Raw genomic sequence first — 23,715 nt, 5'->3', positions numbered from 1 at the left:
CCCAGAGGAGATCTCTGACTCAAAGCAGACCAGTGAGGCCTCCCGTCTGGTACTTGGGAGTGCCTTCCGCTTCCCTCCCGAGGGAACTGATGACAGTTGTCGTTACTTGTTCATTTGCTCTTTCGTGCTGGACCTCAAGCCCCACTGAAGCAGGGATCATTGGTGCACCTGAAAAATGGATTAGTTGAACCAGATGGTGTCTTTGGTCTCTTACAGCAACTTGATCCTGTGTTTCTTTGGCTGGTTTGTCCGCTCTGCAAGGTGTTTTGTTTGAACGCGTTTTTTATTATTCTTTTTACTGTCAGGCAAAAGAAGCTGGGGCTGACGACATTCTTGACATCTCTAAATGTGAGCTCTCAGAGGTAAATCGGGGCTGGTGTTCTGGCTGTGAATTTGATCTGTCCTTTTTTCTTGGATCACATGTCCCTGAGAAAGACAGATGTGGACTGGGGCTTTTAGAACACCAGAAGCATCAGTCAAGTGAAGTGTTCTTGGATTTTGTTCTTATTCAAAAGAATTGAGATGATCGGTGGCCTCAACACAGTCTATGAGAATCAAGGAGTCTAGAAAATGTACCCACAGATTTCTAGGGAACTGGAAGAATCTGGGTTTCTCCAGCCTCTGTATAGCACCAGAGATCTTTCTTTTGCCCCAATAGAGCTATTGATGGGTATGGTGTGCGGGCTGGGGATGGTGTGCGGGCTGGGGCCGGGCAGGGCAGTCTCCTGCCAGCTGATTGCAGGGGAGGACTGACCATATCCCAGCAGCATTCCTCACCAGCCTCCCCCATCACACTCTCGGCTGCTCTGCACATGAGGATTTTGCACTTGATCACCTCCTGCCCCATCTCTCCCTCACATGTGTGCCACTCAGAAAACAAAAACCGGCAGGAGGGGAGGCACTGACTCTTCTTTCTCTTATCTTAGATTCCATTTGGAGCTTTTGCAACATGCAAAGTTCTACAGAAGAAGGTAAGGTGGATCTTCATTTTCATAGACTTGTTTATTGCATGTTTGCTTGTTTGAAATCAGGTGGGACTTTTAGGCACTGTCTTCTTGGCGTAGACATCTCCCTTTTCCCTGATTTTCACCCTTTCAGCTTGAAGTAGGTGTTTGCACAGTTGGAAGAGTTGAGTTTGGTGTCAGATGGGCCTGGGTCACATCCTGGCCTTGGCCCTCGTGAGTTGGGCAACTTCCGCCAACTCTTACATCCTTTTTTTTCATCTGTGAAATGAAGACATTCCTATTTCTAGTTCTACTCTCACAGAGGTAGCATGAGAATTAAAAGAGTGACACGTAGGGAGGGAGGGAGGTGGAGACTGGAATGCACCGGGTGTGACGCCTGCCGCAGTAAACACGGGGTGACCTTGTTGTTCATAACAATGAAAGCTGTACTTACTTCGTTCTGGTCACCCGGCAGAGAGAGTAAGAATGGAATGAATGATTTTTCGGAAAGGCATCGCGGCTTTGCATGTAGACAACTAGGAGCATTCTAAATGAATTATCTAATGAAGGGAGGTAAAAAATGTTCCATAGAAACAGCCTAGTGAGCTCCTTGACACTAGAAGTTTCTATGTGGGGGTCGATGCTATACAAATAGCAACAGATGACACGGATTGAGCACCGGACCCCAGGCCAGCCCTGGGCTCAGTGCTTTTTGTCTGTTATTTTGTTAATTGTACAGGCAGCCCTCAGAGGCAGGTACTTTATTATTCTCTGTTCCCCACATGATGATGCTGACGCTGGGGGAGGTTACAATCAGGACAGCTGCACGGGGACCCTTCTCAGGATGGAAGGTAGCATTAGGCCTCGAAGATCCCTTCCACCCTTGAAATTACAGGCTTTCAGGTCATCTGATTCCCCATTTGGAGGTTCCACGATTCTGAGCCACGTCCCCCATTGCAGTGTCCGGGAAAGCAGGGAAGAGCGGGCAAGCAGGGTCTGCAGTGCATCCTACACCAGGCTGGCTGCCGTGCTTGCCGCTCTCCCTCCGGCTGACACACCACACATCTTTCCCACACAGGTGTTGGTTGTCCACACGAATCACCTCACCTCCCTGCTCCCTAAATCCTGCAGCCTCCTGAGTCTCATAACCATCAAGGTACTGGGGCCCTTCTCCCAGGGCTCAGGGACTCTGCCTGGTGTACCACGTGACAGCCAAGCTCCCTTTGTTAAAGTTAATGCTACACGAGCCTAACTTAATAGTCAGGCTGGGGTTGGATTAGCACAGTTTATGGGGCACCTGAGTGCTGTGCATGGGGTGGGGTTGCAGAGATAACCAGCCACAGGCCCTGCCTTCAGGGGAACTTGCCCAACAGGTAGAAAGGCAAAGCAGAAAACTCAGAGCAGGTGAACTCAGAGTGTGGAGACTGACGGGCCCAAACAAGAAGGCCCCGGAGGGACACCGGGCATCATGCGGTCGGTGTGGGGCTGACTTCCTCCTGACAGCCTCTCGGGGACAGGGACTGGGACATATTCACAGTACATGTGGCCTGTGGCCTCGGGATTATTCCACGTGAACATGAGCTGACCGTGGGCGCACGCCACAGAAAAAAATGGCAGCATCAGGCATCAGAGTGGCTTTCGTGGTTAACTCTGGTTTGTAGGAGTTGGGGTGGTTTTTACTTCTCTTTATTATTCTAGCCCAACACTTGTTATTTTTGTAGTAAAACAAATAACATTTTATACATTTTTTAAATATGTATTTTATACTTGTGCATGTTTTTATTTCATATATATGTAAATGGAACATATTTATGTACCCGTATATATGATCTATGCCTTGTTTGCTCATTTGTATTGCTAAAAAAATTAGCAAATACAATTAAGCAAAGGAGGAAAAATGTCATCTCACACTCCAGAGAACCACCGTCAGTATATTATTGCATATTTGATAGTCTTTTTCTACGTAAATGTGCTTATACTCTGAGGGTTTTCCTTTTTAACATAAATACTTAGGCATACCATTTCATAGCATGCTGTTTTCACTCAACAGCTAAAAATAAATATTTGATAAAGAAAAAGGAAGAAATGGTTTTGAAAAAGGAGCTGAGATGGAATGATCCCGTAGTTGGAGAGGGAGGGGCTGGTGTTGTTTCAACACCAGAGGCAGGAAGGGGCCCCGGTATCTTCTCACCTCCCCAGAGCCAGAGGTCTGCGGGCTTTCTCAGTTGGTGACTGTGACCCCTAAGCTTGTCTTCCTCCTGCAGGTTCTGGATCTTCACGATAATCAGCTGTCAGCTCTTCCTGACGACATAGGGCAGCTGACTGCCCTCCAGGTATGGCTGCGGGACACACAACACTTGCCTCTGACGGCAAGTGAGAAACTGCACGAGCCTGGAGAGTTCTGGTGGGGCTCTGGCCACGGCCGCCCTGGGCACCGGCGCCCTCTGCCCCTTTCCCATCAGGAAGCTCGGTGATGCCCTGGCCATGGGAGTCTGAGCTGTGGGAATCTCCATGCCATATTTTTGGCTTGTGCTTTTGGGATTTCATCGTGAGCTTCCACAAGGAGGAAGCAGGAAATGATGAATTCAGCACTCTGACTCATCGTCCCACTTCGGATCAGTCGTGGGCCCCCCGCATGCCCACAAGGGCATGAAGGAACTGAGTGTTTCCCTCCTATTATCTACTGATTTCCTGCAGCCTCCCTGTCAGGCAGGTGCTAGCATTAGCCCCATTTTACAGAGGAAGAAGCGGCTTTCCTTCACACTTACATTAAAACACATTCTCTTCACTGTGCCCCTTCAGACCCTGTACGATGGGCCCACCTGCTGTCCCGCCTCCTCTCTTGTCCCCTTCGCTCCCGGCAGTCAGCTCCTTCTGGCCTTCCTGCCCTACTGCGCAGGGCCTCTCCGTGCAGACCTCAGCTCTCCCTTCTGCCTGAGCGGCTCCTCCTCTGTCAGCCCAAACGTCCCTGAGAACCCTCCCAACCTCCCTGTCAAAGTAGGTCCACCTTCTGGGCCTCTGTCTCAGCCCCAGCTTGTTTCCTTGGGAGCACTAATGGCCGTGCGTAGTTCCTAATGAAGGGTTTACTGATTTGACGGAGACGTAGTCCTCGGAGGGCTGCACCCCCACCTCACACGCTGCCTCCAACATGGGAATGATGGGAATGAACAACCCTATGATGTGGGTGATGTTGCATTTTACAGGTGAGAAAGTTGAGGTCCAGAGGGATGCCTGTCACGTGCCCAAGGGCACACAGAACATGTGGCAGAATAGTAGGAATTGTCACCACTTAGGAAGCCACAGTGAATACCTGGGTGTAGGATCTTTGGGGACTTTTTTTAACGTGTATATTTTTATAGAATTGTTGCATTCATTGATTTGTAACTTTTAGATACCTGACAGTAACTCCTAACCATCTTTTGGTTCATCAAATATTCATCTGCCATGTTATTTTTAATGACTCCTTAGCTTTCCATCACATCAATGTTTAATGAGTACTTAGCATGCCATCCTGTTGGCCTTGCTCCCCTCACAGTGCCACATCCAGGAGGGAGCACGGTCTGCAGAATCCAGCAGACCTGCCATCCTGTCTGGGCACCACCAGCTGCCAGCCTTGAGACCTTGGGCATATCCCACTGCCTTTATGCAGCTCAGCTTCCTTCCCCCAGCACTGGGATTCCTAGAGCCCTGTCATAGGCTGCCTCCCCCAGGTCCCTGAACCTGCTCATCCCCTTCTTCCTCCTTGCTTGATTGTGGGACCATCATGGGGCATTCTGTGGTCTCCATAAATGGTGGAATCTCAGCAAGAACCGGCTCCAGGTCTGGCTCTGCTCTCTTGGGCACGTGACTTCACCACTCTGAGCCCGAGGGATCATAACCATCGGTGCCTTCCTCGCAGGGCTGTCAGGGGGAGTTAAAGTGTATGCGGCACCCAGATGCTGCCTGGCTTGAAGCAGGGCTGGACCCGATTCTCTGTGTCTGGGTTCTCGTGTCATTTTCCCCTTTCTCTTAGGTATTGAATGTGGAAAGGAATCAACTGACGTATCTCCCACGTTCCATTGGGAACCTGATCCAGCTCCAGACCCTCAATGTGAAAGGTAGGGGCCAGAACGCCCTGTCCATGTGACTTCGGTCGGCTTTGGGCTGTTTCGGCCAGCATCCACAGAGTGCTCCTCCTGGGAACCACTGAGCAGGAGGGCAGCCAGTCCTGGAGCGTCCCTATAAAATGGACTGACCCCCTTCTGGGTGGGGGGGTCTGTCACCATGGTAATGAGAGACAGGGTGTCTGGAGAGTTCCTGTGACTCTTTAGGGCCTTACAGAGAGGAGGCTAGCCAGTTCTGACAGCCAGGCTCCCGGACTCGGACCCCCATATCTGTAGTAATGAGGCACGCTCGGAGTGGCAGCCTAGCTGGGGGAGAGTGTCCAGGAGCCACGGTACAGGTTCTGACAGCGAGCGCTTCACCCTCGGGGAGGAGCGCTTCCTCAGTTGGCGATGCAGAGAGCCTCCCAAGTCCATCGGGCAGGGACGGGGAGGGGTGCCCCCCACTTGACAGGGGAAGAAAAGAGGCTGGGAGCAGTGACTTGCTCAAGACCACCCAGTGTGATAGTTACAGAGCCCAGAGTCACATGCAGGGTGCTTGCCTCCCATACCCCCAGCTCCCTCGTGTCCTCTGGTTGTCCTTAAGCACTTTCTGCACAAAATGCCTCAGTTTACTCATTGGTAACATCGAAATGATGGTAAAAATAATGATACCATGTTTATTGATCACTTACGGTGTGACAGGCACTGTGCTGAAGGCTAAGGGCTTCATATGCATAGTTTCGTGGAATCCTTTGATGCTCCTATGAGCCCAAACAGTATCATTATCCCCATTTTACATGAGAAAACTGGCCCAAAGAGGTAAAGTCCATTTTCCAAAGTCACCCAGCTAGTAAGTGGTGGAGTAAGAACTTGAACCCAGGCCACTGAAACTGGATCCCTGTGCCCTTCCTCACAGAGCCTCAGGTCTCAGGACCTGGCGCACACCCCGGGATCAGAGTGAGGCACCCACGTGCCCCCAGGTCCTGGCGGCGTCAGGCAGGAAGCTGGTGGAGGGGCTTTGGGAAGTTGAGCTGTGCCATTGGGATCTCTCCAGATAACAAGCTGAAGGAGCTTCCAGACACCCTGGGGGAACTTCGAAGCTTACGTACTCTCGACATCAGCGAGAACGAGACGCGGAGGTTACCACAGCTACTCGCGCATGTTCGAGCCCTGGAAGTAAGTGCGGAACCGTTCTTGCCTGGGGTTCGCCCTGGCCCACCCACGCCCCCTTCCACGTTCCTGAGTGCCTGCGCTCGCCAGGGAGTGCTGGGCTCGGTCGTTAGCTCACAGAGAGGGCGATGTCGAGCAGTTGTCATTACGTGACTTCTGCTGCAGTGACAGTGACAGAAATACACACTCCTGGAGTGAAGACAGAACACTGAATCCCGGGGGGGTCGACACTCTGTGAAAGATGTGTTTGAGCCGGACCTGGAGAGAGGAACTCGTTTCGAAGAAGTAGACACGGGTGACGGAGCATTCAGGTGCAGGGGACAGTACAGAGAACGCAGGAGGTGTTAAGGGAAGAATGGGGGATCTGGTGTGGTTGGCAGTTGCTGTGTCTTGGAGGGTCCAGAGCGCGAAGAGCCCAGAGCTCCGTGACGGGGAGAGCAGCCTTCCACACCTTGGAGGTGTGGAAGCTGAGCATCAGAGCAGGGAGGGGGGACAAGCCCTTCCTGGGTCACTGTATTGGTTTGCCAGGGTGGCTTGAACAAGAGATTTATTTTCTCACGGCTCTGGAGGCTGGAAGTCCAAGGGAAGGGTTGGTTGCTTCTGAGGCCTCTCTCCGGGGCTTGTAGATGGCTCTCTTCTCCCTATGTCCTCACGTCATCTTCCCTCTCAATGGGCCTGTGTCCAAATCTCCTCTTCTGATAAGAATACCAGACATACTGGATTAGGGCCCAGCCTGGTGACTTCATTTTGAACTTGTTTACTTCTTTAAAGACCTTACATCCAAATGCAGTGGCATCTGAGGTAACAGGGGATTAGGACTTCATATATATGTTTTTGGGGGTCACACAATTCAGGCCTTAACAGACACTGACACAAGGCAGCTTGCTCAGGGAAGGTGGGGGCCCTTACAGTTGTGATGACAAGACAGCCCACATTTATCTGGTGCTTATAAGGCTAGGTGCTTAATCTGCATCAGTTCCCTGAATCCTCAAGAATATCCTGCAAGCCAGGATTGGCTTGTGCTGTGCCCCTTTGCAGGTGAAGCAGCGAGGCCATGGGCAGTTTAAGGAGCTTGCCCAGGGGCCACACAGCAGTGATAGCAGAGATGGGGTTGAAAACCAGGCAGTGTGCTCTTCACCTCTGTGCACTTCAGCCTCTGGAACAGGGACTTACCTCTCCACGATGACACATAGTCTGGCCAACATCCCAGAACCCTCTGATGAGCCATCAGTGAATTACCTCTCAGTCCAGACTGCTGATTATCAGCATCTTTATCAGAAGTGGGTGGGTGAGCATGTAGACAGCAAAGGAAGGGGGCTGACCCCAGGGGCTGGTCCCTCCCGCTGTGGCAGCCAGCCTGAGAATGGACAGGATGGTCAGCCCTTCTCCCTAGGCAGGCTGGAGAGACAGTGCTGTCCAACAGAACTTTCTGCAGTGATGGAAATGTCCAGTGACTGCTGTCCCAAGTCGATAGCCACTCGCCACGTGTGGCCCTCAAGCACTGGAGTGTGACTAGTATGACCAAGGAAGTACATGTTGACTTGTACATTCTTTTTTTAAGATTTATTTATTTACTGGGGAGAGAGAGAGCACACGCATGCAAGCAGGGGGAGGGACGGAGGGAGAGGGAGAGAAGCAGACTCCCCGCCGAGCGCAGAGCCCCATGTAGGGCTCGATCTCACGACCCTGAGATCATGACCCGAGCTGAAATTGAGAGACACTTAACTGACTGAGCCACCCAGACCCCCCATGTGCTTAGTGGCCACTGTACCTGAGCGCACAGCTCACAGCGACGCTGATTCTGAAGCCCTCGTACGTCAGCTAGTGGGAGCTCTGGGAGTGCTGTACTTTACATCCATTCTTTAAAAAAAAAGCTTTTGAGCTTCTTGGTGGCACCTTGGACAAACCCTTTTTCAGGATGAGACCATAAGTGACCATTCTCGATTAAGGCCAAGGTCTTTCTCACGTTTCATCTATTGCCCATCAAACTGCCCTGCTGCTGGGTGCTATCGTGCCCGTTGAACTCGGAGGGAGCCAAGCCGAGCCTCAGGGAAGTCAGCTGCCCTGTTCCAGGGCACACAGCTGGGACAGGACGAGCTGGGGTCTGACCGCATGCGTCGCTGTCCAGTTGCTGCTCCCGCCGATAACAGGGACACCCGCATCTGTGTGTCCCGCGGCCCACAGCCGCGGCCACCTGTGGCTGGTGCCACTGAGGGACTGAGCTTTAAATTCGCTTTCATTTTAGTCAGTCACAACGTAAACCGACATGGCCAGGCGTGGCTCATGGCCACCAAACCAGGTGGTGCAGCCCCAGCACCCAACTTCCCTGTTGGTGATCAGTATTACCCATGTGGGTGAATTCTCTTTAGGTTCGGCCTCCCAGGATGGGGTTTTCTGCTCTCGGGCGCCTCAACCTCACGCAGTTGGTTCCTGTGCTCCAGGGCAGGCTCCCCCTGCAGTGCGTGTCCCCGGGTGGAAGGGCTGTGCTCGCCAGGCCTGGGGGGCGTCTGAGCTGCTTTCCCCACTCGGCCACTTCCGGCCTGGTCCCTCAGGCCTTCCCCTGGGGCGGGCCTGTCTGTCCCAGGCAGAGAGGATACGGGCTCCTGAAAGGGGCTTTAGACAACTCGTGCCAAGTCCAGGAGGCCTCTGGGAAGAAGAGGATAGCAGGAGGGCTTGATTCAACAAACAAGAACAACGGGAAACCTCACGGTAGGGCTGTGGACAGCTTTGTGGGCATTTGTGTGAACCAGGTCCCTGCTTCCTGGGCCTCATAAACCCAGAAGCAGGTGCATGTGTGCCCGTATAAACATTGGGTTTTTTCTTACTTAAAAAATCACGTTGTTAAAAAATTCCCATTTCATGTAGAAAGTACCCCAGAATCTCCCCTTTAGAGGAAACCATTTTGAGTTTGATATATATTCCTCCACACGTTTTTTTTATAAATATACTAATGTGAGAGAATAGGAGTATTTCTTTTAACAAACATGGAATCTTATGCTGTATGTTGTCCTCCAATTTCCTTTTTTCCCACTTATTTAAGTTTTTATCCAAAACCGTGAGTCACGTGCTGGCTGCACACCAGACACCATTTTAGGTGCTGGGAACGCAGCAGGAACAAGACAGGTAAGCTGCCCCTGCTCAGCAGAGGACACGGTGGACACAGCTTCGTAACTAAACCAGGTGCTTTGGGATTGTGTTGATAACATGTATAAAGAGGTTCCCCTTGTGTCCACAGACTCTGAGCCTCGACGCCTCGTCCATGGTTTACCCCCCGCAGGAGGTGTGCAGTGCCGGCACCCGGGCCATTCAGCAGTTCCTCTGCAAAGGTAAAGCCAGGCAGCCTGCCTCCTTCGCTCAGCGAAGAAGCATGGTCCCAGCAACCGCCCTGTGTCAGCCCAGACTTGGGGGACAGCAGAGACCGGGGAGACCACAGTTCCCACCTGCTCGGAGCTCTCCAGATCTGGCAGGAGACACAAGCAAAGCAGATGGTCACAGGAAATCGAGTTACTGGTTAGGTTGGGGCATCAGGGAAGGTCCGAGAAAGTGGCTTGGCTGAAACCTGAGGGCGTTTAGGACTTAGGAAGGAGAGGAGGCCATTGCTGGTGGGAGGAGAAGCATGTTGAAGGGCCTAGAAGGGTAGGGCAGTGGGAAGCGTGTGGCAGAGGGGGCTGGGGAGGCCCTTGGGGCCTGGTGTTGCACAGGACAGGGCTCACTCCACCTGCAGGGAGAAGGGCCTGGAGAAAGCAAGTGTGGAGGCCAGAGACCAGTTAGGAGGTCATTGGGGTCATCCAGGACCGAGGCCACGGTGGACTGGACTTGGAGAAGTGACAGTGCAGCTAAAACCCAGAGCCACCATTGGTCCAGGTGCCCAGAGGGGAGGGCAGAGTACCTGGCCACCTCCCGTCTGGCAGATGGTCTTAATTAGGGGCTCCTGTCACCTGGGGAACTTGTAGAACACGGCCAAGACTCATACAGCTGTGGGTGACAGATGTCATGGCAAAGCAACAAGAAAGGAAAGCGAAGTCTTCCATACATGATTCCAGATCAACTGGATATTCATGTGGGGAAAAAGAACCTTAATTTCTTCCTTCAACAGGCAGCACCAACCATAGAGTGTTGATAAATTACATTTCACTAACATCAGAAAGACACCATTTAGGGAAAGAGGGCAAGCCATGAAGTTGGAAAGGATCTGTCCATATGAATATATGTCGGAAGCCAAGTACAGAAATACTCATGGCAGCACTGTTCATAATAGCCCAAACCGCACACAACCCAAATGCCCGTCGGTGGTGGAACGGGTCAGTACGCCGTCTCAGACTCACACGTGAATACGATACAGCAGTCAAAAGGGACCAAAAAAGCAGTCTTACTGCTACGGCCACGGTGAACCTCGCAGACACTTTTATCAGCACACGAGCACTGACCCCAAACCGAGTCCTGTTCATAAGGGTGATTTCACTCTTAAACATTCACCAAGCTATACGTGAAGAGTTTTTGCTCTTTTCTGTATGTATGTGATACTTCAGTTAAAAAAAAAAGTTACACATCCCACAACGGCTCCTCAGGCCACACACCTACCAAATTAGTCTTCGAGCAACAGGTGACTCCGATGTGTACCCCAGCCAGTAGCCGAGCTAGACAAATTCTTCGAGTATAATTAACATAGTGTTACATTAGCTTCAGGTGTACCACCTGAGGACTTAATTCTGTACGTGACTCAGTGCTCATCACTGTGTGCTTCTAAATCCCCTTCTCCTATGCCACCCATCCCCCGACCCAAACCCTTTATCTTCCTTAAAAAGATTTTTCAATTATGCGATTTCTAGGTATAGAGAAGACAAAGAATAAGGCAGTGAACATGTGTAGGCTTGCTCTGCAGCTTAAGAAGTAATTCTTCAATTTGTTTACACGGTGTAGTATGTATAAATATGTACATAAATTTTGGGGGTTTGCTCTCTGAAAAACATCTTTTAAAATCCACAAAAGATAGTGCACTATTGTGATTCTGAGCCCTGCTTTTCTCACTCAAAAATAGGTCTTGGGCCTTTTCCTATCTCATGACGGATGCATCTGTCTTGTTTTAAAGTTCTATCTAGTATGTCACGTGTTGGAGCCCCGCAGCTTATGTAGCCTTCCTCTTATAGTGAACGTGAGCTTATTTCCAGTCTTCCACTGTTGCAAGCACGTTAACCCAGCCCTCTCTGGCACCGTGGGCGTATTCCTCCAGGGCAGGCCACAGTGGGGCTGGCAGGCGAAAGGGGCCAAGCGCTGTGCACTGCAGCAGTTTAGGTTCCTGTGAGTAGCTTCTGAGAGGACCCTTTTCTCCTTCCCACAAATAACACTTGGTGTGTCATCTTTAAAGTTCTTCTTAGTTTCTTTATTCCGATGGATAAAAGCAGCCTACTATTATTGTAATGTCATGTCCTTGGTTTTTTGAATATTTTTTCATACGCCTACTGGCCATTTTTAGTACTTCTTTTCCTGTTTATATTTTTAAAAGACAGCTTTGACCGTATTAAAATCTAAAAGTTCTTTACCTCAAAAGGATCCCATCATTAAAGTTAAAAAGGTTACCATCTAGGGGCGCCTGGGTGGCTCAGTCGTTAAGCGTCTGCCTTCAGCTCAGGTCATAATCCCGGGGTCCTGGGATCGAGCCCCGCATCGGGCTCCCTGCTCGGCAGGGAGTCTGCTTCTCCCTCTCCCTCTCCCCCTGCTTGTGTTCCCTCTCTCGCTGTGTCTCTGCCAAATAAATAAATAAATAATCTTTAAAAAAAAAAAAAAGGTTACCATCTAGAAGAAGATATATATTATAGGCCCAAGGTTATTAGCTACAGTATATAAAGAGCACCTATAAATCTACAAGAATAAGGCAAGCAACCCACTCAAAAATGGGTAGAGTATGAACCCTGTCAAGTTATATAGGAGACCCTGTCAAGTTATATAGGAGATTATGCAGGGCCTGAGAAGGTGAGCGTCTTGTCCAAGGTCTCATACACATAGGAGATTATGGACCCAGGCTTCTTCACTAATATCCAGGCTTTTCTCACCATTTCATTCTCACGTGGATGGTGAGGCAGCTGGCCAGCATATCTATTCACTCAGCTGACACTTATTGAGTGCTTGCCATATTCCAGGCCCTGGCATTAGGACTAGTGAGCAAGATGGAGGGCCCGGTTCAGTCCAGGGCAGGGGAGCAGTGGACCAGGCAGATAGGACAGGACGCTGGGGAGGAAGTCAGAGGTTGCAGGAGCTGACGTTTCTGTCCCCTCCCTCCTTTTCAGCTTGTGTCCTCTCTTGCAGAGTCAGGGCTGGAATACTACCCTCCTTCTCAGTACTTGCTGCCGGTCCTGGAGCAGGACAGAGCCAACACTTCCCGGAACAGCCCTGATGGACCCACGGACAGATTCTCCCGGGAGGAGGTAGAGTGGCAGGTAAGGCGTACCTGCCTGCTGACAGGAGGGGGGGGGGCAGGGCACACCCAGGGGGCCCTGGGCACTGGGGGGATGGTCAGAGCTGGAGGCCCTGGATTCCCCCACCAAACTAGAATTCACCTCCATCCGGACCAGTGTGCTGAGATGCTCTCACAAAACCTGTGCCCCCTCACCCCACCACCTCACCAAACATGCACCAGGCTCCTCCCTGCTCCCTGAACCCCTCGGGACCTTTGAACTTGCAGTCCCCCCCGCAATCTGGAATTCTCCTTGCTCCTCTCTCGCTAACTCCAGCTCATCCTTCAGTTGTGTCTGAATCCCACGTCCTCTGAAAAGTCTTCCCGCCACATCAGCCCGGGTCAGGTCTTCTGCTCTATGTTCTCCAGGTGCCCCACTTTTCCTTGGGAGCACTTATCACGGCTCTAAATGAAGAATTACATGGGAGATGATTTGTTTAATGTCTGTCTCCCCTGCTGGATGGAGCTTGGGGAGCTTGGGGATCGTGTCTGTATTGTTCCTTGTTGTCTCTCAGCAAGTACTTCGTGCCTCGGTGCCCCTTGCTGTACAGGACTCCTGTCATGCTCTCCTCTCTGTGAGCAGTCAGGGAGGCACACGTCAGGACAGCAAGGGGCTGCCCCCCCCCGGTCCCAGGGGGCGAGCTGGCCCAGGACGGGCATAGAGGAAGCTTGGTCAGAGTTGGCCGCATCAGCCAGGGGCACCTGACAGTGGAGGCAGTCAGAAGCCACCTCTGTCCCCCCGCTGCGCTCCCACAGGGGGCCCACAGCCCGGGGCCTCTGATGGCAGGCGGGGGGGTGGGGACCAGCTGCCAAGGGTTTGACTTCTTACCTTCCAAGGACTTTTTATTCCTCTCTGGTTCCCTGGTGCCCCCCTTCCCTGTTTGACAGTGCCACCATGTGGGCCTTCGTAGTTTTGTCTTTCTCTTGGCAGCTCAGTGAGAACTAGAGAGGGGGAAGATCTCGATCCAGGAAAATCATGTCCCTTTATACTCTCAGGAAGTATTTGCAACAAACATTTCTGATGCAGGATTAGCAGACTGAACATATAAAGAGCTCTTTCAAAGCAGTAAGAAGCAGAAAACCATCCCAAGAGGGAAAAAAAAAAAGCCAAAGATCTATCAACAGGTACTTTACAGAATAAACCGGTACAGATGAGGGGCACCTGGCTGGCTCAGTTGGTAGAGCACCTAACTCTTGATTTCAGGGTCATGAGCTCAAGCCCTACGTTGGGCATAGAGCGCACTTAAAAACTAACCAAAAAACAGTACAGATGATCAGTAAAGGTGAAAAAAACCCAATTCCCCTAGTAATCAGAGACCGGTAAACTAAAACAACAAAATACTGTTTCCTCCCTCAGATTGGCACAAGCGTCACTTGGATAATTTCTTGGCCAGAGTGGGGGGAAACAGTGGCCTCATAAATTGCTCTTGGGAATGGAAACCGGTGTTCCCACTTGTGGAAGATAACCTGATAATATGGGTTAAAAATTTAAGTGGCTGTGGCCCTCGCCCATGATCCAGGAGTCCCACTTCTTGGTACATACACACAGAGAGACATTGTGCAAGGAGACATTTACAAGAATGTTCCTTGCAGCCTTATTTGCAGTAGGGAAATATTGGAAGCCCCCTAAATGTCTGCCAGTGGGCAAAGGCTGAGCCATCTGTGCCCTGTCCCTGCTATGCACTAGATCTATCCAGGCGTGGATCACGGGACAGATGGGTGAGTGAAAAGGGCAGGCCGCAAAACACAGTGGATATAGTTTAGTGCCCTTTTTATGTTCAGAAAGGTTCAAATATATAGGAAAGCAGATCAGCAATAGCCATTAACATGGGGGAGTGGGTAGGAGGACAGTCTGACAAAGGGGCACGAGGGAATTTTGGGGGGTAATGGGGTGGTTCTCTATCTTGACTGTAGTGACCATTACATGACTAGAACTGCATACTAAGAAGAATGAATTTTACAGAATGAATTTTGCCTTCATTAAAACATATTTATATATGAGCACACACAGCCAAATCTTCTGTATTTTCCAAAGGCACAAATTATGTATAAATAAATGCGTGCACTTGGGTCTGGTAATGGTAGTTACACGGCAGGGGGACAGAAGGGAACGAGGATCAGGCTGGGGAGTGGTCCATGGATACCTTACGTGCTGTTTTAATTTTTTACGAAGAGAATATATTCCGATATTATCTGTATAATTAAAAGTTAATTTTAAAATTTTACTCCTACCTCAGCATGGGACAAACCCGATTTCCTTATAATATGCTGCTTTTATAGCTCAGACAGCTTGATCCTGGCCTCTGAGCTGGATAACTAAATTCAAGGGCCACTTAAAGATATCTGTGTGTGTGTGTGTTGATGTTTAACTATAAGAGTAATTCATGCTCCTTGTTACAAGTCTGAACAATACAGAAATATGTAAACTAAGCGAAATCACCCCCCCACCCCCACCCCACAGTCCCACACCCTGGAGGTAATCATCACAAACTGTTAATGCATCTCCTTCCTGAGTCCGATCTGAACAGATACAAAACTCTAAGTTGAGTTTTGTTGTGTTCTTACGAGAACAGAATCCTGCGCACACAGAGTGAAAGGTGGCAGACCTCTTTCCTTGCAACTCCCCACCTTCACCCCGTTACTTGATAGCTGTGTGACCCACTGCACGGAATCACCATGACTTACTGAAGTAACCATCTGAGTTATTGCCAGGGTTTTTACTCTGTAGAACAATTCTGTAGGAACTTGTACGTGTCCCTTTGTGTTTGTGTTTTGGTGGGCTAGAGTTTTGGGGCACTGCAGGTATGCTGTACGGACAGGGAATCCCACATTCCACTTCTTGGTCCCCCTTATGGAGCACTACACCTTCTCAGGGCTGCACCCCCAGAACTATCCTGAAGAGCTTCCTACCCTGTGCCAAGCCCAGTGGTTCTCTGCCCTGCTGTCTGCTAGAACCCTCTGGGAGCCTTTATCAGACTACCCTTCCCTCTCGTCCCCCTCCACCACCCCCCCCCCTTTCTGACACAGTGCTCTAGGGGTGGAGCTGGTTTCTGGCTGCCCCATGATTCTGGCCACAGGCCGGGAATCCCACTGCTGCCACCTTCTCTTGACCACTGTCTTTTTCCCCCCAGAATAGGTTCTCAGACTATGAGAAGAGGAAGGTAAGAAAATGTCTTTTTTCCCTTGGCCACTTTTCTTCTTATCAAAGATCTATTATAAAAGATTTGAGGGAACAAGTTCTTCCTGTCTCTAAATTAGATGGTAAACTAAAGGTTTCCTCTTAACTACATTGCCTCACCACATCCTTAACGCAGCCTCGGTGGTGAAAGGGTATCTCCACCTCACAGATGCGCAGTCTGAGGCTCAGGGACCCCAGACTTTAAACCTCTAGCCTCTGCCAGTGAACAGAATGTTTTATTACAATTGGGCCCGGGGGGTGGGGGATGGTTAATGGGAGGCACTGGGTTTGGAGGATGTTGCTCGGTGTGAAGACCTTCAGCCCGCACTACTGGGAGTTGAGGCGTGGATTCACCCTGCTCCCATGTCCTGACGCCCACAGAGCCTTGCCAGTCATTGCCAGGATCTGTATTCTTGCAGGAACAGAAGATGCTGGAGAAACTGGAGTTTGAACGGCGTCTGGAACTCGGGCAGCGAGAGCATGCCCAGCTCCTTCAGCAGAGCAACAATCAGAAGGACGAGATCCTTCAGACGGTCAAGGAGGTCCGTGAATGGCCAAGTGGGGTCAGGCTTGTCTGCACACTCCCTGCCAGGGGGGCCCTCTGCTGTGGGGAGGCGGTGGGGGTAAGCGCTCTCCCTTGATCTTCCAGAGCCTGGGGGGCCCTTACAGATCCCCTAGCCAGCCTCCTCGTGTGTGATGGACACCCCGAGCCTAGCAAGGGGAAGCCCTGGGCCAAGATCACACGGAAGGGCCTGGCAGGACAGGGCCCCTTGCTGCCAGCTCAGGCTGGCTGCCTGTCCTGCTGCAGGAGCAGTCCCGGCTGGAGCAGGGCCTGAGTGAGCGACAGCGCTGTCTGGACGCCGAGCGGCAGCGGCTGCAGGAGCAGCTGAAGCAGACGGAGCAGAACATCTCCAACCGGATCCAGAAACTCCTGCAGGATAACCAGAGGTCAGGCCCCCACTCCCCAGACCCAGAGACCTTCCCTGACATCGGTACCCTTTGAAGAGCCCAGGATAGGGATCCATTTCTCCCTTACAGTCTCGATCCCTGCCTGAGGATTTTGTTGTTAGGGTCCAGTCTTGGTGCTGCAGTTTGCACCAGCCTAAAGAGAAAAGCATCTGCTCTGGGCCTGACCTGGTCTGTGGCTCGTCCTCAGACCCGTGCCTCCCGAGTGTCCCGTCTGTGAAATGAGTGGGTGTAACAGGAGAGTTGAGACCACATCCTGCTCCAGTATTTTAGGTTCCAAGTGACCCATTGCGCTGAGGTCAGCCATAGTGAGATTTTGCCTTACCAAATCCTGTCCAGGGTGGGCGGGGCTAGGAGCCAGTCTCGGTGGGCTTGGGGGAAAGGAAGCCAGATGGAGGTCTCCAGAATCTCTAGTTGGGGTCCCTTGGGGAAAGCCTCCAGAAACAGGCTTTCGCTATGTCCCCTGTTCCTTCAAGGCCTCCTTTTGCTTTTCACTCGCTCCTCCGTCACGCAGCCGTTACACGGTGCCCGAGCGAGCCAGCAGGCCTGCCGCGTGCCACGCAGCGTGCTCTCCCCACCAAGGCAAGCGACCGGAAGGCTACCATTTGGCGGGTGCTGCTTACATGCCGAGCACTTTGTGTATAGTCTCTCATTCGCTCTTTACAAATACTCCGTGAAGCTTTTCTCATGATGATCCCATTTTGCAGATGAGGAGCTGGGGCTTGGTGTGGCTGAGTACCTGGCCCGAGGACACAGAGCCCCGAGGTTCTGAGCTGAGAACCCCGGCCGGTTCCTAAGCCCCCTCTTCACAGCCAGTGCAGCGAGGGGAGGGCAGTTCTGTTGGAAACAGGCCTGCTGGTGACAACTGCAGTGACCTTTTACGGTTTGGGTTCTCTCCACAGGCAAAAGAAAAGTTCTGAGATCTTGAAGTCGTTGGAAAATGAAAGGTTAGCGTTTCGCTCAAGCACTTTCTCAGTGTTGCCTTGGGGTTGGGGGGGAGGTTTTGGGGAGAGAAGATCTTGTGATTCTCAAGGATTATGCCAGAAAGTTTTCCTAAAGCTGTAAGGAGATTCACCTCCTTAGATATTTAAAAAGAATCACCACCTGCAAGTTTAACACACATGTACATTCCTGAGAAAAACTGAGACGTAAATGTGTAATATCCAACTATATGGCTAATATAAAAAAATCAGAAAAATCCATTTCTTATTGAGGGAAACACAATTTTTCACAAAGTAGAAAAGTGGGGGCTGCAGTTAAAGCAGAGCAGTGTATGATTTCTTTAAAACACAGTGTGTATCTGCTCAGAGAGCACAAGGAGCCACCCTGAGTGGCTTGCCAAACATTTCTGAGAGGCAGAAATTAGACGTGGTGATCTTTGGGTGTTTTCCTTTGTGTTTTCCAGGTTTACTGAGACGCACCCCTTTAGTAAGTAGGAAAGAGGATAGCTGAGAGGGAAGAGCCCCCTTTCTTTCCTCTCTCTCCTTCCCCCCTGCTCCCCTCCCCCTCAGGATTATCCGGAATCCCTCCTGGTTCTCTGGAGTTCCAGAATAGCAGCGTGGGCTTTGCTGTGGTCCTTATGCCGGCCTTCCAGGCCCCTGGCTGCTTGGGAAGAACTCCTGTAGGGTAGCCCCCTCACCTGGCCCCTTCAGCCATGGTGCTGCGGGAGCTGGGAGCCGCCAGGGCCCAGCCCGGTTGTGGCCAGTTCATCTGGCGCACGCTGACCAAGTGCCCTCTCCCTGTTTGGGTGCCCTGGGCCGGGCCGCGGGTCCAATCATGCGGCCTTCCCTCGAGCAGCCTGTGGGCCTGGGCAGGAGGCAGAGGTGCTCAGATGCTGCTTACAACGAAGCGAGACCCTGCAGAGAGATGAGATGTTCTGTCCGAGCCCCTAGGACTCGTTTACAGCGGGGAAACAGCACACACGCAGTGTGCACATCTGGACGTGCACTTACCTTTTAATTTTCATTTACTGTGTCACGGATGGGTTTCCACGCCAGAAACCTCGTTGGTAATAGCTGTAGAGTATTTACTATGTGATTATATCCGAATTCATCCTCTGTGGACCCAGAAGTTCTCGGTGTTTCGTAATGACAAGCACTATTGTAGCACTATTCGATTCTACATTCTACTGAACGTAGGCACTGATGTGAATTTTTTTTTTTTTAAAGATTTTATTTATTCATGAGAGACCGAGAGAGAGAGAGAGCGAGAGGCAGAGGGAGAAGCAGGCCCCCAAGGAGCAGGGAGCCCGATGCAGGACTCAATCCCAGGACCCTGGGATCATGACCCGAGCCAAAGGCAGACGCCCAACCATCTGAGCCACCCGGGTGCCCTGACGTGAATATTTTTGAAGGACGTGTTCAAAGGACCTTTTGATGGGTTTTTGCCACATGGCCTTCTGGAAGATGCTTTGCCGGCGGCTGCCCTTCTCAGTGGGCCGCAAAAGTGCCCGCTTCACCTTCAGCGCTGCCACGGTGCTTGGCGCTTCCCCTGCTCTCCCAGCCTGGTAGGGGAGGGGGTTGTACTCCTAGTTAGCGGTGACGTGAGCCTCTTTCCGGGTGGTTATTGGTCACTTGTATTTAACCATCTGTGAAGTGGCCGTTTTTGTCCTTTGCCCGTTTTCCGAAGGGAATGTTCATCTTGTTATGCAAGAAACTCTGCCTACCAGGCTGTAGGTTAGGCCCGGGTGGAAGTGCGTGATGCAGCAGGAGCTGGTCTAGGTGGGCACATCAAGGAGGACTTCCCGAAGAAGGCGGCATTCCTCTGATGCGATTCCCTGTTGGAAGTGTTAGATCTGCTCAGTAAATGGATGGATTTTTTTTTTTCCCCCTAGAATAAGGATGGAACAGTTGATGTCCATAACCCAGGAGGAGACGGAGAACCTGCGGAGACGTGAGATTGCCTGTGAGTGGGGAGGGTCTTGGGGAGGGGTGTGGGGTCCTGGGAACAGAGCTTGTCTGACTAGGGTGCGGGGGAGGCCACCTTCTCCCTGTAGGTCAGGTACAGCGGGCTTGAGAGGGGCAGTAAAGTCCAGGAGGGAAGCATGGGCCCTGAGGTCCATGGCTGACTCAGAAACAAGCCTGTGTGACCTCAGGACCATTACTGGTCCCTAACTATTCGGAGCCTCCATGTTTTTATCTGAAATGGGGAGAACAATAATTCTCCAGCTCATGGGGTCATTTGAGGGTCAGACGAGATGATACCTGGCACTGACTGAGCACTTCACAAAGGCTGTAGGATTTCTGTTACCAAGAGCTGTGGTTGGCCCCTCTTGTGTTGCTGGGAGCTCCCCATCCTGCCATTCCCAAGAAGTGGCCCCAGGGCACCACACTTTGTCCATACTTGGAGGGGGGGTACTTCCTGTCAGATCATGAGCACTGAGAGCATCCAGCCATGTGCCAAGGAAGACCAGGAGTCAGTTCCTCCTTTTTTTAAAATAAGGAATGGTTCTTCTTGGCTGGCCCCATCCTCCCAAGGCTGGATACTGGAGTGGGATACTATGGAATACTGTGTACCAGGCCCCTTGCCAAGCACTTTGCATACACCACTTCATCTCACTCCCTCCTGATGAGGTGTTATTAATGTTCCTATTTTAAGGTCACTATTACCCACCATTTATATGAAAGAAAACCTGTTTTTGCATTTCCAGAAGGATGTTTAATAATAAATTGACTGATTAGGAATAGTATCAGTACCGGGGACTTTTGTTTTCACCTTTTTAAACTTCCTTATTGCTTAGTTTTTTTAAAAATCAGCATGTACTATTTTTATAACTAAAAAGATTTCCATAAAACAACGAAGTCAAGAGTAGGTAGTAACCCTTGTTGAGGACATATGGTATCATGCTGTCCTGTGCCCTGCCAAAGAGAATGTGAATCAGCGGGATCTTTCTGGAGGGCAGAAAGGGTAACTCCTATTATTCACGGCCTTAAAACTGTACTCTTTTAAAAATTAATCTTAGGAAATAATCAAATTGCATAAGGATGTTTGGGCAAGGACACTTATCATTTAATAATTGCAGAAGAGACCAAATGCCCCCAAATAGAGGATTATCTAAATAAACCATGGTGATCCGTGCCCTGCAGTATGCTACGGCCAGTTCCTCACACTGCCACGTGGACATGGGGAATTAGTCACAAAAAATGAGAAGTGGTGTGTTTAGCGTGGTCACATTGTAATTTTTTTGTTGTTGTAGTAAAATATATAACCTAAACTTTGTCATTTTAACCACTTGTAATTGTACGACTCTGTGGCACACGGCACATCCACGTTGCTCAGCAGCCACCGCCGTCCAGCTCCAGAACTGCATCTTCCCGACTGAGATTCTGTCCCCGATAAACACAGATTCTCCCGCCCCCTCCCCAGCCCACGTAGAACCCCCATTCCACTTTCTGTCTTGCTGAATCTGACGACATTCCCATGTAAGTGGAATCCTGTGGTATTTGACATTTCATGACAGGCTTCTTTCACTCAGCAGAACCTCCTCAGGGTTCATCCCTGCTGGAGCAGGTGTCAGAACTTCCCTTTTTGAAGGCTGAGTAATATTTCCATTTGTGTATTCACATTTTGTTCACCATCTGTCAGTGAACACTTGGGTCGTTTCCACCTTTCGGTTTTTGTGACTAACGCTGCTGTGAATTTGGGTGTATGAATATCTGTTCAGTTCTATAAATATGCATTAAAAATTGACTAGAAGAATATATATCAAATTATCTCTGGGTGATAAGATTATAAAAGATTTTGTGTGCATGCTATTTGGTGTTTTACAAATAGCCTTTTCAAGCTTAAGTTACTTCCATAGTTTAAAATTTTTGGAGGGGGGCGCCTGCATGGCACAGTCATCTGACTCTTGGTTTCCGCTCAGGTCATGATCTCCAGGTCGTGAGATCAAGTCCCAAATCGGGCTCTGTGCTCAGCAGGAAGTGTGCTTGAGATGCTCTCTCCCTCTCCCTCTGCCCCTCCTCCTGCTTGTTCGCGTGCTACCTCTCCCTCTCAAATCCTTTTTTAAAAAAGTGTTTTTTAAGGGTAACTGTGAGGCGGGTGATGAGGTGAACCCCACGAGGCCCCCAGGAGTGGTGCCCCTTTCTCAGTCCCACCCCCATGTTTCCTCAGCCGCCATGCAGCAGATGCTGACCGAGAGCTATAAGAACCGGCTCATCCAGATGGCCTACGAGTCTCAGAGGCAGAGCTTGGTCCAGCAGGCCTGTTCCAGGTAAGGTAAGGAGAGGCTTCCTGAGTTGGGGGCACTGGCTCGGGGCCCAGGACTGTGGGGGTGAGCGCTGGGCACTGCAGTCCCCGCCCCAGCCTTGGCCGTGCATCATGGGCAAGCGGTGACGGCTCTTCATGACGTCTCTAGCTGGACCCCATGATTGGGTCAGGCTCTGGTAAAGTGACAGCAATCACTCGCACTTCTCATGCACTTCCTGTGAGCCAGGCACTCGGCCAAGGGATGTGTGTTGGCTTACTGACTCTCTGCGGCAGTGTGTCATTAGCCCCGTTTTGCCACCACAGCTCAGGCTCAGAGAGCCTATGTGACACATCCAAGGAAACCCAACCAGCAGGTGGCAGAGCCAGGGTTCAGGCCCAGGCAGAGCAGGGGCGTGCTCTTGACCGCATCGCCCTCCTCGACCTCCGAGGGTCTGCAGAGGCCGGGAGCGGCATGCCCTGGAGGGAGAGGTGATAGGTTGCTTTCACACTGGCGGCAGCTGTGGGTCTGGCTGGCCAAGTTCACTGCCTCGCTGTGGGTTAGTCTGTTGAGGGAACCACACGTGTCGGCACAGCCGTGGAGAAGAGCTCTTGGTGCTCGGGAGACGGGCCAGGAGCACTGGCTACCCTGGTGTTTCTCCCCCTGTCGAGGTGCTTCTGGCACAGCCCCCAGCCTCCCCGTGTCCTCACAGTGGGGGGATTTCCCCTTCCTTTCCTGGCGATAGAACATCGAGCTTAGGAGTGGGCGCACTGGCGGCGGACAGACCTGGACTCAGGTCCCCCTTCTGTTAGTAACTGTGAAGTGTTGGGTCAGTCCACTTCCCTTCTGAGCCTCAGTTTTCTTATCAGAAAAATGGAGATAAGGCACAGTACCTACCCCTGGAGTCATTGGATTTAACGAGGATGGTCTTCGCCACAAAAGGGCCCATCAATAACAGCTATCATTACGAAACAAACTCAAAACCAAGATTATGCCAAAGTATGGACATATGTGGGGCTTCAGGGTTTGGATTTTTATGCCAGAATCACTAGACTTGTTCTGGGGGCTAAGAACAGATCCGAGGCCAGGGTGGGAAATGCTGGGGGTGTCGGGTGGGGCATGGCTGTTACTGCCCGAGAAGGAGAGCTTTCTCACGGCCCAGGTGGCCCACCTGGGAGGTCATGAGCTTGTTGGTGGAGGTGGGAGGGCAGAAGCCAGGCCACTACTTCAAGGGCATTGTAGAGGAGATTCTGATGGAGGGGTGGATGAGAGGACCCAGACACACCGACTCTGTCCCCTTCCTTCTAAGACAAACGCCATGTCTGTGCCCGGCCCAGGAGGTACCCCCAGCAGGTGCTGCTTGAGTATTATTATTGAATGGGTAAATGGTTTATTTTGATCTCCAAGGTTCCTGGCACTTGGTAGATGCTCAGAAAACATTCAGAGAGTGAATTAATTTGCTGATTTTCTGGCAGCATGGCCGAAATGGATGAGCGGTTCCAGCAGATTCTGTCATGGCAGCAGATGGATCAGAACAAAGCCATCAGCCAGATCCTGCAGGAGGTGAGCCTTTGTCCAGGGTGTGAGGGCAGGGGCTCAAGATGGGCACAGGGAGCCTGAGGCAGAGCATCACAAGTCTGCATGGAGCCCTGTCCTTAGCATAGAAGACCCAAGATGCTTAGTATGTTTAGAACTATATAGACCCTCAGGACAGAGGGGCTGGGAGAGGGAGAGCGTGG

The 23,715-nt window shown here is 51.1% G+C and overlaps 1 protein-coding gene across 4 annotated transcripts in view; it reads left to right on the top strand.

The window, feature by feature from the left end:
• The window catches only part of LRSAM1 (leucine rich repeat and sterile alpha motif containing 1), a 38,217-nt gene that overhangs the window by 2,813 nt on the left and 11,689 nt on the right, over positions 1-23,715 (top strand). For 2 of the 4 annotated variants that reach the window (XM_035015761.1, XM_035015762.1), the window contains exons 4-19: positions 306-362; positions 927-971; positions 2,023-2,100; positions 3,209-3,277; positions 3,747-3,941; positions 4,957-5,041; positions 6,081-6,202; positions 9,432-9,522; positions 12,500-12,630; positions 15,779-15,808; positions 16,245-16,367; positions 16,634-16,773; positions 17,694-17,738; positions 19,625-19,695; positions 21,904-22,003; positions 23,452-23,539. In XM_035015761.1, the coding sequence (XP_034871652.1) occupies positions 306-362; positions 927-971; positions 2,023-2,100; positions 3,209-3,277; positions 3,747-3,941; positions 4,957-5,041; positions 6,081-6,202; positions 9,432-9,522; positions 12,500-12,630; positions 15,779-15,808; positions 16,245-16,367; positions 16,634-16,773; positions 17,694-17,738; positions 19,625-19,695; positions 21,904-22,003; positions 23,452-23,539 (1,470 nt within the window). Of the gene's footprint in view, positions 1-305; positions 363-926; positions 972-2,022; positions 2,101-3,208; positions 3,278-3,746; positions 3,942-4,956; positions 5,042-6,080; positions 6,203-9,431; positions 9,523-11,936; positions 12,631-15,778; positions 15,809-16,244; positions 16,368-16,633; positions 16,774-17,693; positions 17,739-19,624; positions 19,696-21,903; positions 22,004-23,451; positions 23,540-23,715 lie in introns of those variants that run through there. The other 2 variants (XM_035015763.1, XM_035015764.1) reach the window with 2 other exon arrangements.

Source organism: Mirounga leonina, unplaced genomic scaffold, assembly GCF_011800145.1.
Source record: "Mirounga leonina isolate KUSES-001 unplaced genomic scaffold, KU_Mleo_1.0 Mir_170, whole genome shotgun sequence".
NCBI lineage: Eukaryota > Metazoa > Chordata > Mammalia > Carnivora > Phocidae > Mirounga > Mirounga leonina.
This window is presented reverse-complemented; position numbering and strand designations above follow the sequence as displayed.